The sequence below is a fragment of the Pollicipes pollicipes genome, unplaced genomic scaffold (genome assembly GCF_011947565.3).
Source record: "Pollicipes pollicipes isolate AB1234 unplaced genomic scaffold, Ppol_2.1 Scaffold_7231;HRSCAF=8579_pilon_pilon_pilon, whole genome shotgun sequence".
NCBI lineage: Eukaryota > Metazoa > Arthropoda > Thecostraca > Pollicipedomorpha > Pollicipedidae > Pollicipes > Pollicipes pollicipes.
Window position 1 is genome coordinate 24,443,779 of NW_023597034.1, and position 15,547 is coordinate 24,459,325.

A 15,547-nucleotide genomic window follows, 5' to 3' on the forward strand; every position below is an offset into this window, starting at 1 on the left:
ATACCGATTTATGTAGCATGCTACACAATCTGTGTAGCATGCACACATAGCTTTGTCATTCAGTTGGAAAGAAGGAAGAACGAGCTTGTCAATCGTGCGAGGCTGGTTTTGTTCGATACAGAAAAGGGCCCGAGGAACAGGGCTAATTATGATGCTCATACTTTGCGGAAGGCTGGAGTCGAAGGTCGCTGTATTTTTTGGCGGCTCGGAGGAGTGTCATTGTGCGTGTTGAAGCTGTGGGTCTGTGCGTCCGCATTCCTCGAGGAAGGTGAATGGTGCCTGTAAGTTACAAACTACGATACCAATACCCGGAAACTGTTTCGCAGCAGCACGCTTACGTGCAGCTTACCTGTCTAGAGTGGAGGTGGCCGTGTCTTCATCTGACGTGCCGTTGTCCTGCCTCTGGCGGAGATGACCGTGCCTCCATCCGACGTGCCGTTGTCCTGCCTCTGGCGGAGATGACCGTGTCTCCATCTGACGTGCCGTTGTCCCGCCTCTGGCGGAGATGACCGTGTCTCCATCTGACGTGTCTTTGTGCTGCTTCTGACGGAGATGACCGTGTCTCCATCTGACGTGTCTTTGTGCTGCTTCTGGCGGAGGTGATCGTGTCTCCATCTGACGTGTCTTTGTGCTGCTTCTGGCGGAGGTGACCGTGTCTCCATCTGACGTGTCTTTGTCCTGCTTCTGGCGGAGGTGACCGTGTCTCCATCTGACGTGCCGTGGTGCTGTTTCAGGCGGAGGTGGCCGTGTCTCCTCGCCTGCTCGTGAGTCACAGGAGAGCCGGCCCACTGGCGGTGGTGCAGACGTGAGCCGACCCGGCCGGAGTCGGTCGGCGCGTGCCGACCCCGAGGCCGAACAGCTTCTTCGCCGCTCGGTCATCTCCGACAGCCTGCCTGTCACCCCTCCTCCGGACCCAAGTCCGGACCCGGCACTGCTGCCCGGCCTAGCCTCCCCCGCTGCGGCCGGCGCCGGCTCCCGCCCCCGGTCCCGATCCGGCGCCGCTCCCGACCAGTGCCGTCGGCGCCGTGCCGGGCGCTTGGCTCCTCGCCCCAGTCGGCGCCGGCGTCCGGCGGCGGCCGGCGGGGTCTGGGCGCTCTCCGCTGTCCGGACCCCACCTGTCTGTACAGCACGATGGCGCTGCAGTCGCCGTCCCGCGGCGCCGTCTGCCTGTGCGGCAGCCACATGAGCGGCGCCGCAGCCGAGCCGGGCGTCTCCGCCGTCCTGCCGGCCGTCTCGTCATAACGCAAGGTCGGGTCTGCGTGACCTGTGGTACGGGGGAGGGGGAGGGGGTCGTGGTTCGCTACCGAGGCGACCTGACCCGCGAAGCATAGATGTGGGACTAAGATGACTTGCTGAGTCCTAATCCTTTGGTTGTTTTGTGAATTGTACAATGCCTGTTTCGTGGGCCTGTTTTTTCCTATCGCTGTTGTCATTTCAAATGTGTAACGTTGTGACAGATGTTAAATCCGAACGCATTCAGCGGGTATTTAGTTCGCCTTCCCCAGTTGCCGCTCTTTTCACTCAGCTGTTATTACGGCCCGCTCATAACTTTATGCGAAACAAGTTTAATTTTGCCCGAACCAGCTTGATAAACGTTCGTTAAGACCCATTTGTCCGGCCGTTGCTGGCTTATGGCCTAGGGTACCCACTGAATATGACCAGGAGGGTGAGGGTGCTGCTAGTGTAGTAACTTCTACTGCGTGTCTGGGAAACCAGAGGTACGGGGCCCGTATCCCGCGGTGCCCGCCCCTTCCTGCCAGGGTGGGAGGCAGGCGACGCCGTGTGGCCTCGGCAGTTGAGAATGTCGAAGAAAGAAATGCCCCAAGGATAACGAGTATTGCCAGACATCTGCATTTTTCGATTTTGTCGGTTTTTGAAAATATTGAACACATTCCTTGAGCCTGCAAGGGTGTTTTGCAGCGGTGTTTGAGCTTTCACACAGCAGGTGGCGGTAACGGACATTTGACACCAGTTGCGCTCCGTTCGTGAGATACGCTGCGCATGCAACACGCACGCACCGTGCAGCTTTCTCTGAGTCGTTTTCTCCAAATGGCTGCGCGTTGCTGCATATTAACGCCCCCATTTTCTTTTGGATGGCTGAGCTCAAGCCTATAGCAACACTAGCTGAGTTATTTCATTTTCCAATTTTGCTGCCGCCGCATTCATCGTCGTGCCTCCGAAGAGATCCCGTCCCCCTCCTTCCCGTTTGATAGAACTGCAAACGTCCTCAACGCAGCAGTTCGGCTGCTGTTACTGTGAATTGCTGAAGTCTCACATCTCGTTGCACTGCCTTTTCAGGCTAACCTAACCCGCCTTTGGTAAAAAACGGAACATTTAAGGAGCGTGCGATTACACGCAGTGGTGGCTCTCAGAAGTGCTGTGTAGCGGCATTCTATGGAATAAGTTAACTGCAAACTTTCCGCGGATGTAGCGATAACAATGGTTATGCTATATACACACATTTCCATGGGTTGGCGGTTTGCCGTTGCGTAAACCACACACGGTATTGTGTACCTCGTGAATTAAGTCTCAAAGGACTCTGCTTCCGTTTGCCTCTATTCCCCCAAAGGTGTGTCTCTTGAACAATCAATTACGCGTACATATCTACCAACGTGTGCGCTCCAATACATCAACTTGCGGCGAGTGCACGCCACTCCTTGGCAGCGTCAGTCATGTTTGGCACCGCCATTGTCCTCGGAGCGGCCCGAAGCCTTGCCCGGCCGCCCGCAAGTGTTTCTGTGTACGCTCGCTAATCGCCGTCCGTCGCCGTGTTTACCGAGAATCCAAGGTAATGATACAACGAGGACCGAGCCTCGATCGTTACTCCGGCATGACGTCATGGCGTCCGCGGGGATCACTGCTTATAGGTTGGAATACGCTCCGAGTGACGTCATGTCCGTTTGGGGCTGACTGATCGGGTAACCGCTGACGGATCGAATAGCGCTCTCCTTGAAGATTGCGTCGTGCGCGGAACTGCAGCTAGCGGATTGGACGGAGCACCGAGTGACGTCACGTCATGCACGGAATCAATCCCATTTGATTGGACGGTGCTACGAGTGACATCACGTCGCGTACGGATCACCACAAACGGATCGGAGGTCACCCTGAGTGACGTCATGTTACATGAAGCTAATGGTCACCGCCGACAGATCGGACGGAGCCCTGGGTGACACCACGTGGTGTCGTGTGCGAAATCACTGCCGACGGGACAAATAGATCTCGGCGCATCAATATGACGTCACTAGAGCGACAGCATTAGTGCAGTGCGCCATCACCGTAGTTTGCTTTATGGGTGGGTTGTGCCAAATCGGGCGTGGTATTTTGGAAACTTCTTATTGTATCCGAGTTCCTGACCTGACGACTTCGCGCTGCACATGCATTAAGCAGTTCGTTGCGTGCACCTTAAGCTCGCCACATGGAACGTGACTCCTCCGTTCAGTGGAGGCTTCCTCCAAGTTTTAGTGAATAGGACTGGCACTGGGTGTGAAATGTTCGTTTCACGCAGTACAGTGCGGCGTGAAAATACTGGGATTCAGCAATAGCGGACATCATCACCTCAATATTTTAGGTGACAGGCTAGTTATGCAATCCAGGCCCATGACTTTTGACCTCTTGGGAGGTGGATGATAATGCTGAATTCAAGATGTATCTGTGTTAGAAATTGATCTCAAAATGCATCGACTGAAATCCGCATAGAAATTGGATTGTTTACATTAGCTCGGGCTGTTTTTTTTACAGATCCTGCAGCAAAAACTCCCACCAACATCAGTGCTACGACACTATTTCTACTGCCGAGCCCAATACACACACACGACATTGGTGAATTAGTGTGTAGTTCGTGTAGCGCTCATGTTGACTATGAGTTTTGAAGTAGGAATTAAGCCGCGTATTAGAAATGAATGCATTAGTTTTGCAGTAGCAGAGATGACGGTTGTGAGCTTCTCAAAAGTAAGTCTTGTCGTTTAGCCCGGATGAGGTGCATACGTTTTCGCAGCAAAAGTAATGTCGCGTATAATTAAGGCCTAGTTAATCAGCTAGCTAGCTGTTGGATTTTACGGGCGAATGAGCTGCATTGGTTATCGGCGCCACAAGTAAAGTCTGTATGACTTTTTGCAGTAGAAGAGATGACGCGTTTAACTAAAGTCGTTGCATTCCTGCCGATAAGAGTTTTTGCCGCGACACTAATGTCGTGACGCTCCCATTGCCAGGTTGGTCGTCTCTAAGCATTTACCTGCCGAGTGCTCAGTACGTGTCTGGCCAGACAACCCCTGCACGCTTTGGGATCATACAACATGAATGAAGAGCATCACCATTGCATTAGCTGCCAGACTCCGCGTCTGCTCCCCACGGGCGTGGCAGGACGGTCCGCAGTCGCCGCCAATGCTGCGAGAACGATCTATTTCAAGTGGCCGAATTGGACGTTACGATTGGGCGCCGTCAACAGGGGATCAATGCATGACAACGAGACTGGGCGGCCTCAGACGTGGCTGGCCTGTCGTCCCTTGTCACGCAACGGGAAACGTTCTGACAGGCACAATCTTCTCAATCTTGTGATATTCAGCTACGTCTGAGCCATGCATATTGCATCACCGTTGGGGAAAACGCCTGAAGCAGTAAGATTAAAGAGAAAGAGAAATGTTCAAAGGCGACCTGTTTGGGCAGGTTTAAACATCTCTCTAGTGGTGATAGCGTGTCAGCTTCATTTTATGGTTTGTATTTCCAAAACCAAGCTGTGGTTAATGACCAGTCAGATTGTCCATAGGTATGCAATATTAAATAGTGAGGTGCGTCAGATAATCAGCAATGTCTACTTGTTTTACAGCTGCATTAAGCGCTCTAGGTAGCTGATGGAACCTGACTGTGTCCTCGGACAGAGGTGCCGCCGACAAGGTCAAGCAAACAATGACTTCAGCAATCTATCAGATCTAATCAATGTCAGATTGCCACAATTTGCCGTAACGACGTTGCATTTTGGCAGGCGTGGTCGCACCAGACGGACAGGCCATCCGGCGACAGAGTGAAGACGGTGCCGAAGGCCTGGCTGACGTTCGGCGATCGGGACTGCTGACGCGACTGGCGTGGCTGACGAGGCTGACGTAGCTGACGTGGCCGACGTGGCTGACGTCCGGCCGTGCTGAGGGCCGCGCCAATGCGAGCCCGATGCCGTGCATCCGCCGCTCTCTCGACCCCAGACGTCCGCGTGTCGCGACGCCATCGCGAGACCGTCCAAGCCGGCTGTCGGTGGGCCGGGCGCGGCGGCTGTCGGTGGGCCGGGCACGGCGGCTGTCGGTGGGCCGGGCGCGGCGGCGGCGGCGGCGGTGGCGGCTGCGCGTCCGACGGACAGGCCGCCCCGGACCGGCGAGCCGCGGTCCGGCCGCGCCAGGCGTCCGTCGCTGCTGTGAGAACTGGCATGCCGCAAGCGGCAACCATTCAGCGCAACTGCATCAGTAGGCTCTCCGCAACCACACCGTGTTTGGATCACTGACGTTAGCCCGGCCCGATCGCTGCTTGGCTGGCGATGCCGGGGTCTGTGCCACAGCGCAGGCTAGGCTCGTGTTGTCGACGCCCAGAACACTTCCCTACACGCCCAGAGGATCGCCACAGTCGCCGGTACCAGTGGCCGGACGTCCAAGTGGCTTAGTCGGGTATCAGTACTGAGCAGCTGCGGTCTGGTTGTGGCTCAATTGTGGCGTCGGATGATTTAAACTGCGCGTATTTCGGTGAGACCGCGCAGTCGGTGGTCCCCGTCTGATGTTTACGTGCGCGATTTAGGCCCGTACAAGCCCCGCCTTATTCTCACATCACACATCGCTTGCGTCGTAGCGTGTTGGCGCTCAATGCTTTTTGCCGTTTCGTGAGGAGCACTCGTGGTGCATCCATCAGCAATAGTGCTGCACACACGATGCTGCCCTGAGGGACGCGTGCTGTCCCCAGTGATACATTAGGGTGCTCTCGCTCTGGGCGTATTGGTCGTTACCGCCGATGGGCTCTGTGGCGCAGTGTCGTGCCCCTCCCCGGTGTTGTTAGCACGGTCTTGGGAGAGAGAGGGGCAGAGGAGACCCCAACGCCGACGTCGGTCCGTCGGTGTGTGTCGCTCGGTCCCATCGGCCCGTTCACTCTCCCACCGCGCACGACATCGGCATATCCTGACGAGGGCCTGCACTTCATGCTTCTCGCCGCATACGTTTTCAGCTTCTTGCCTCGGCAGTAGCAAAAGTGTAGACATAGTTTTACATGACATAGTCTAGTTTCAAGTTTTAATATAGTTAGGCACGGTTTTGACCTATTTATTTGCGTCCCGTCTCTCCATGAATGCATTCAGCAACCCTTGGAAGCCAAGGTCATTTGTCCTCAAAAACCTATCCATATCTCTTGGTCTGCTGGTTGTGCCAAGCTGTGCAAATATGAGGTGTCTTTCTGAAAGCGACGTACCGAACGTGTGTAGCGTGTTCTGATCTACAACACAATCGACTCGTTTGCCTTTGCATTATGATGCACTGCACCGCGTGCCGGACCTTTCAGTGCAGTGTTTGTTGTGTCGCTTTCCTTTGCATCGTTTTGGCGGTAGCCGCTGTTTGGCGGAGTTCTCCCCGGCTGTGGCTCACGAGGTGAATTGTATCAGTCTTCACAATGAGGCCGTCTGTCATATTCCTGCGCAGCTATCTCAGTTTATATTTGCACGGTGGAATCGATTATTTGAAGCCGCTAGTCCTTCCTCCCTGTGATCAACGGGTATCTTGTTAGTTGTTTCCGAGGTTATGCGGTGTTGCATGAGGTTTATCTGTGTCGCACATTTTCAATTTAATATTATATATCATCACAATACAACTTCTTGAATCACGAGCCGCGTTCATAGATGTTATGGTGATCTGCTCCTCCGTCACAAGTACAACTACCTGCAAATTGCGCACGCACATCTTGTGTCCTACAAAGCAGCAGGCCTGCGCAGGCACAAACATCAGTAGGTAAATACTGGACTGAGGCCTGCCTGCGGTCGGCTCAATTCCAGAATCATTCTGAACCAGTGAATGGAACCGGAACATATTCAACAATGACCTGTTCTTCAGTCTAGGAGGCAAGCAACTGAAGAGAAGATTATTGGATTTACTTAAACACGCTAAGTTTACCTCGACCTTGTTGGAACATACGCTAGACCGATGGCGCAAAACTACGCGAGGTTTTTCATCGATGTCGATCCCCACACATCTGCACAAAGGGGATTCAGTAGTAAAGGGTAGCATCATGGAGACAGGACATCCGACACCTGTCGGCGGATGTGCCGATAAAAAACAGGATGAATTGTAACTTAAAACTGCTCAAAATCTATGGCAATGCAAGCAGGCAGGTGTCGGAGTGGAGGTAGTGGCAAGGGAGAGGGGGGAGGGGGGGGGGGGTCCAATGTTTACCTGTGGCAGCCTATTCTTTGTCACTTTGACCATAATCAAAAGTGTTAGAATCGTTGGGGCCGTAGGCTTGATTTCCTGAAAAGCATAGAGATTTCCCTACTTTTATCATATTTGTGCTGACTGTTGGTAATGCAAGCGCGCAGCCAGTGCCTTGGCAAGGGGGGGGGGGCAAATGGTCGACAAAAAGCCCCTGATAGTAAAATGTCTCAAACCAAAAATCACTGAACATCGCCCAGTTGTTAATGAATGCATTTTTTTTTTAATTTCTATCCTTTATCACTGGAATAGGATCATTTCTGTTTCAATTTTAGTCCATCAACTGAAGAAATCATGCGTTTAACATCTGCATGAAATAAATCACCGGCGCTTTTGGTTTTACAATGATCCAGTGGACTGTTTCTAAGCCGACAGAACTCAGAAACTTTGTCAAAATCCTACCTGGGCTGTACAGAGATCATAAGAGCCCCGCGACTATAGATAAACATCGATGAACAATTTGCATTAACATGGCCGAGGCATATTCGTCTGGAAATGTTCAACATTCAGTCAGAATTTGTTAGAAATCAAAATTACGTGACGTAGTTTTGAGCATGCGCGCCCCGGCTGCTCTCGCGTGCACGGCACCCGCAGCCAGGCGTTACTTGCAGTGGCCAACATCGTTCGGTTTTACGGAAACCGCAAACTAGGCTGTCGAGACCCCTGCTCCCCAGATTGCGGGCGCGCAGGCTCAAATCCCTCGATAATATGTTTTACTAGCCGGTTCTGCAAAAGAGTGAACGTTGTCAGATAGACATGGAATTGCCTCCTTTATTTTTAAAAAAAAAAATGATTTCGACTCACTCTTGTCAGCACTAATGACACTCTTATTTCCGTGAATGGGCCCCGTTGAATATGACACTTGGGGGCACATAATTGTTCCCGCTCAAAGGCTGAAGGGCCATTCCGTTCCAGCACGGCGTGTCCTCCGGCAGCCATCCGGGCGACACGGGACGGGATCCCCTCGCCGATCCGGAGGCCCTTAAAGGAATGCATCATATCACATTGGTCCCCTCCCTGACGCTGGAGGCCTTCTGACCCCCGCAGAGCGCAGTTAATCGCGGATTGACGCAGGAGCCCTCATTAACGCAGCAACATTTCTGATCGCCACAGGTGGTCCAATTATTGGCGCGTAGGCCTCAGTTCGGCTTAACGAGCACATGCTGGCGTTGGGCTGCAGGCCCTACTGTTCGGCACTGGAGGCCCGGGCTGGCACAGGATCCTTCCATTGTCTCAATGTAAACAATCCTCATAAGCTGTCCTGTTTTCTTTCATTGTCAGAGGACTCCAACCGACGCAAGAGGCCTCTGCCATTCAGGGTCCCATCCACGTCACTGTTGAGTACATTTTTATCTGACCGATTCTAGGCCACTTGTTGGCACATAATAACTGTGCGGCACCGTGGATCCATGAACGATACAGGAGCCCCGCATTGTTGCAGGCGCCCGGGCCAGTGTAAATGGCAGGTGCGGCAGTGTCCCTGCTTGGGAAATGGGCTTCCAGAATTCAGACCGACACGGAGCCGACTCTTCGGTGTTGGGGATCTCTGGCCGAAACAAAGAAATGTTCTCTCTCCCTCTCTCTCTCTCTCTCTCTCTCTCTCTCTCTCTCTCTCTCTCTCTCTCTCTCTCTCTCTCTCTCTCTCTCTCTCTCTCTCTCTCTCTCTCTCTCTCTCTCTCTCTCTCTCTCTCTCTCTCTCTTTCTCTCTCTCTCCCCCCTCTCTCTCTCTCATTTTGCCTCTCAAAGTGGATAACAGAATGTTATTTTTGGTGCGGCACCGCTGCTTCAAAGTAAAGTCTCAGCTATGAAATAGATGTACAATACACATAACAGAAAACAAAAATGTTGCTGGGACAAATTTAAAATAAGATTCCCTGCTGAAAATAGTTAATTACTCGCACTCCAAACTAACCTTCCATTATTGTGATAAAGGTTTAACGGACCCATTCTGCCTCGGGCCTTTATCGAAATGGCGTGAAAGGACCTTTCCCGTGCCATGCTGTTACACGACTCCCGGCGCCCTGTGATCAGGCTGACGCTGTCAAGGCAGCAGCCAGATGGCCCTTTTCGGCGAGCCTTATACGAACGCTTGTTCTGCAAGGCGAACCCCCTTCCAAGCGTTTCGCCAGAACATGAATGTGGTCAGCATAACTTTAGCTGATCACAGCTTTACCAAAGTTGGGCTTCGGCAACATTGATTGGTGTGTCTTCGCGGCAACATAGATTCTCGGCGAACATTTTGCGCGTTGCAGCCAACGGGCTCGTAGAAAGGCAAAGCCTGTTAGCTGCCACATCACTGACTTTTTCCCAAAGAACCTGAGCCCAAAAACCCAATATACACACACACACACACACACACAATATATATATATATATATATATATATATATATATATATATATATATGTACATATTTCATATTTCAAAAACATACTCCAGTGAAGCCTCACGATTAGTTACATCTTATGATGACATGGAGTGGTGCCACTCCAATGCCGTTAAGGTATAATTAAGATATCAATTTTAACTATTTTCCAGTTCAAATTGCGCTATCATCGCTCTGTAACGGCATTATGCTTCCCTGCAGTTGCGACCACCGTCGTCATGGTAACCACCGTGCGCCACTTTACTGGTGTGAATAAAAGAGCATTTGTGATTGACCCAGCGGACAATGGTTTGCTGCCGCGAGGCGCATTGACTGATGTTTGAACCAGTGCGTCACATGGATCATGTGATTCTCCCATTCCCAAAGCCAATGTGCGCCTCGAAAAGAGCCGCGGTGGTAAACGCCCCAAGCAGCAAGGAAAGCCATAGCATAACATTTCGTGGAATTCGTCGAAAAATAGCTTTATGTTCGCATATCTTTGTGTCTAAATAGTGTTTCAGTCTTTCATAGCATTTATTACCCAAACGTGTTGAAAACTTAATGTGTTGCAAACATTACAGAACACAAACGTTGGAAAAGCGAGGCAACTTAAATTTATTTAATTTATAGTGGTGAGTATGGAGTCAAATACCAGGGTTGCCTGGTTCAAATAAAAATTCTGAGCTATTCAGGATTTGGAGAATACTCCCACTACTGCTTGAATCGCACGCGTCTGATGTAGTAATTAGTGAAAAGTAAAAAAGGTGGGATGCTCTGCCTATTCCCTCCGCGCGCCGTCGCATCGGCTTGAACGATTCCATAAGAACTGACTGCTGAAAGTCAGGGCCTGACGTTGGCCTGCCGTAGGTCCATGCCATCTAACTTTACATACCCTGAGACCTGCTGCTCAGCTGTGTACAGCTGTGTAAAGTTCGGCGCGGCGTGGCGGCACCAAAACTTCGTCGTTAATGTAGCAGGTTATTCGCCTCCCCGTAGGAACGTATTATTATCGCATATAGCTGTGCACCCACCAACGCTAGAACGGTTACGCCGCACCGGCCATAAATTATTTTGGAAAACCTTCGGAAGGGGGAGGAGCCAAATTGGTCCCCGAACCGAGCGCGCGTTTATAAAAACCAGACATGTGGAAGCCCTCTTAATAGCACACGAATTTTTTACCACAAGAAGAGTAAACTCATTCCCATCGTTGTTTTTACAGCGCATTTTTAGGCATCTCATGAAAGCAGTATGTTGTTGGCCAAAGTCCATATAAGTATTGGCAAATATAACTCGTGATGTCATGGCAACAGTTGGGCTCGCAAATGTGGTACGGCCAAATTGAGGCCAAAATATTTCGCGCCCCACTCGCATGTCACAAAAAATTAACTTTTATAAAGCAGCTTTATTTTGCAGGAGGATGGGGTGGGAGCTTTGATCTAATTCAAAGACAAAAAGGAAATAAGAACAAGGTGTGTAATTTGGCCGGATGGCTTCGCCCCAAATCCGGTAGGTGGATCCGTTGATGTGGCTGCATGTTTGCCTCCCCATAGAGACGCACGTTTCCCGCATATAGCGAGGGCACCCATCAACACTAGAACCCTCTCTCCTATTGTAACAAAAAGTCGTGGCTGCTCTCACCATCAGATACGAATTGCAACAACTGAGCGGATAAACGATGCAAATAATCTTCACACCCTTTTGGCCATAAGACACACATTAATTTGTGAGGTCAAAGTAAAAAGCTCTGGAATACGTGGATGACCCAAAGGTCTTCATGGCTAGCCCTATCCCCAGCCCCCACAACCAAAATGCGTGCCACCTCCCATGACCGCTATAGAGGAGCACCCTCGCGGCTTTAAAACGGCCTCTAAAGAGCCGCCTTCACTTGTTGATCAGGAGAGGCTCGTGCGTCCAGCGCGTGCTGCGTTGATCCACCGCTGCGTGAACACTATGCTGTCTAAAATACTTCTCTATAAACTATACAAACGCTAAAACATGTCTTGCTTTTCATCAGCACGAAGTGGGCTAAATCCGGCGAGAAAAAATGGGGAGCGGTTTGTCGGGCCTTTGGTTTGGCCCTCCCCCAATAATCTAAAAATTGACACGCCTGCGGTTGGTCAGAGCCGAGGTCGGAGGCAACGCCTGCTTCGTCCCCTTGCCCGATCTCCATACGTGTCCCATCAGGCAGGTTGCAGATGTCGATTGTCCACCAAATTGGGCTGTTTTTGCATATGTAATTAGAGAATGCAGGATGCAGCATGCAGTTTAACGTATCTTCTAATGGGGTGGGTCCCACCAAAATACTGTTTCTTGGGGTAAATGCGTGGGAGGTTGTGACACCCTGGCCCAAATTATTTTTCTTGCATTTGCCATGCGTTTGGCATTCAAGCTGTAGTGATTCTGTGAAACTTAAGCACTAGCGTAGATTGCATACCATATTAGCCAAGCCATTCTAGAAGCAAACCGTCACGTTAGTTCAATGAAAAAATATGATGAGAAATCGTGTTTAATGCGCCAATCTGTTCAGAATGAGTAACACGATGGCTCTCTTTGTCCACCTCTATTATATTTGGCGCCAAATACCCAGAGCCGTCATTGTTTGTGGCGCACTTTGCGCGCCGTGCGAGATCTAGGGGTTTCGGCCGCCGGCGTGACCGTCTCCGCGCAGGCATTTTCATCATTAGTAGGTTTTATCGCTCGCATTGTACCAGCCTTTCACAGGGGATAGTCCGCTGACTGTGATATCGTGGACTTCCGTGGGGAAGCACTCTCGTGTCAATTGGCTAAGGCCGACAGCTAGCAGATCTCGCGCCTTTATAATTCATCATGGATGGCCGCACCCGTGACTACGAACAGGAGAAGGGTAAGCGTACTAACGTAGATTGATCGTTACAGTGCATGTTCTATCGAATCTGGGTAAATATTGGCACTTTGGAATATTGACACCTCAATTCCTTACGTGCATGGGTATTAAGATGCGGCTGGTCTGCAGCTAGGCTGCAAAAAGTATCCCACTGAAGGACGCGGGATGTCTATGGGACTTCTGTGCTGAACCTCGTGCTTGCGTGCGACGAACTTAGACAAGGTGAATGTTGCATAGTTTTCGCTTAAAGGGTTATTGAGTTTTTAGGACTTCTTAATTCCTTGAACCATGGGCTCTGCTCTGAAATAGGTGGTTGGCCATTTACCAAGCTCTCAGTGCTAGGAGTCATGCTTGCATCATTGTGATGTTGGTGCTGTTGTGCATTTTTTTGTTTGTAATTTGGATCATGCAGTCTGGCATGTGCTTCCAAAACAATATTTTTGTTTGCTTTGTGTTTTGCTGTTTTGTGACATGCATTTATTCATCCTTTTATGGCATGAAATATGATTTCATTAGTAGCCTGCTTTGAAAAAACTGTTGTCTAGTTTAGTTTGCAAGGTATTTTCATCATTATTGTCTGCATCTTATGTGTTGTGAGCATATTGTGTGAGTCTTGTGGTGTTAGATGTGCATTATTTTGTTCATACATGTATATGGGTGCATCATGAATGCATTGCTACCAGTGCCATCTAACTATGATTGTGGTAGTCTTGCACTTCTGTCAAGTAAAATTTTATGTAGTGAATGATTGGTAAGCTGTATCTTTTTACTGAAAGCTTCATAACACTGCAGGCTATCAGCAAATGTGGTGCATCTTTGCATTGAGGTCTTTGCCATATGCCATTTGACAGCTGCATACCACTAAGCCAAGTAAAAGTCAAACTTCCCAAATTTTGCTTGTGATCACTGATTTCATCAGAAGACCAGAAATACCATGCAGTGAACTATGTTTGCCTGCTCTTGATGATGCCACCAGAAGCCCCAAGACATTCTTATTGTTCTTATAATTTGATGAAGCTAGCCACAGGTTAGCTAAGGTTATGGTTACTGCCATTGTTGGTTTAGATTGGTTTCTTCATTGATGTTCACCATTAGCTTGTATGCCACTGTTCATCATGGGCCTCAATGAACAGATCTATCACATTCACTAATACTTGCATGTTGAGAAAATGGTGTTTTGGTTAGACAGATGGCAAGCTAAAGACATGACATCAGTCACTTTAATTCTAGTATCTAATATGTTCACAGTTAATTCCATCAATCATATGCTGAGGCTGCATTTGGATGAATCAGACAGTAGGTACTTCAACTGATGTCATGAAACTTGTACACTGAGCTCATTTCACTTTGTGGTGAAAGCTTCATGCCTTTGGTTGAATGTGACCTCACATATTTGTTGTAGGCTGCACAAACTTTTTGTTCTGCTTGGATGGTCCCAGACTAAAGGTACAAAATTGGAATACTTAATAGGCAGAGGAAATTGAATATTCTGCAGGTAATGTGATGAGGCATGCTTAATTCACATGGTTAATTTGCAGTGTGGTTTGCCATAATCTGGCATTAACAGGTCTTTTAAACAGATCCAAAGAAGAAGAAAATGTTCACTTCTTATATCAAAGCGATCATGAAACCACCTACCCCACATGACACCTGCAAACTGTACTGCCGCACGTGTGCTGCTATAGTATGTATGTGGTAATCCATGCTCTGTTTCAGCCAAAATTCGCCAGTTTCTGGTCGAGTTCCACGTGAAGGAGGGCCGCAAAAAGGATTTCAAGTATGCCCGCCAGCTGACAGCACTGGCTCACCGCGAGCAGGTTCTGCTCACCATAGACCTGGATGATGTCGGTAAGAGATCTGTCATGTAGGAAATCCTTGAAGGCCTGTGTGACATCAACTGGAACCACGTGCCCATTGGCGAGGGTACTGGTATGCTGTCATCAATCTATTTGTAGTGGCAATGATGTATTATTGATTTGGCTAACAGGCTGCTGATGGACTGGGCATAGAATCAGAATTGACCTCGTGATCAACAGAATTTGTGCGGAGTCATGGGGGATTGACTCTTTTTTGTTCTGATGGAGCCGGATGTGTCTGGGCTTGGCTGGGTCAGTTTTATCAGAAGTTTGATGGTCTTATGAGACTGAACAAAGGGTTTATTCCTGAATGTAGGCCTTTGATCCCCAACCCTCACCCCCAAACAAAATCCTGAAATTCTGAGGTTTCATAATTTGGGTGTTGTGTTAGACCATATTATGGAATACAGTTGCAAATAATTTTGACTGGGGAGGCCCTGTCCATTGAACTGGGTCCTGTTACTGTAAGCATGGTGGAGAGGGCTACATAGGAAATGACGGTGGCTCTTTTCAGAGGGCTACGACCAGGATCTGTCTGAGGCCGTGGTCGAAATGCCCGCCGTTATACCCTTCTGTTCTCCGATGTGGTGTACGACCTCCTGCCGGAGTACAAGACAAGGGAGGTCAGTGTTGTGTTGACCCAAAGAATCGAACTTCAGCTTGAGCGAGTTTGGCTCGCAGGAGGTCAGCAACAAGCGAGGATGTCGTGTGCTCCAGTTGACACTAACTCTCAAATCGGTAACAAGCGAGGATATCGTGTGCTCCAGTTGACACCATTCGGTGAATACTGTACACGATTGTCCACACCAGCCCCGTCTGCCACAGCCGTTTGAGCCCACCTTCGCGTGCCGTACCCAGCGCCGCGCCGCCTGCGGGCCCGGCTGTGGCTGTGACGGCACCTGGGGCGTCGACAGGTGGCGGCCCGCGACGCGCTGGACGTCTACATCGAGCACCGCATGCTGATGGAGGAGCGGCTGCGGCAGCCGGGCGAGAGCCGGGACCCGCGCAACAAGTACCCCCT

General features: G+C 50.2%; 1 protein-coding gene across 2 annotated transcripts in view; it reads left to right on the forward strand.

Annotated features, from left to right (window-relative positions):
- LOC119109651 (potassium voltage-gated channel protein Shab) overlaps nt 1–6,843 on the forward strand; it is a 35,847-nt gene extending 29,004 nt beyond the window's left edge. For both annotated transcript variants that reach the window (XM_037233366.1, XM_037233367.1), the window contains exons 6-7: nt 735–764; nt 4,979–6,843. In XM_037233366.1, the coding sequence (XP_037089261.1) occupies nt 735–764; nt 4,979–5,068 (120 nt within the window). In that variant the 3' untranslated portion in view covers nt 5,069–6,843. The remainder of the gene's footprint in view (nt 1–734; nt 765–4,978) is intronic.
- Nucleotides 6,844–15,547: the final 8,704 nt, after the last annotated feature.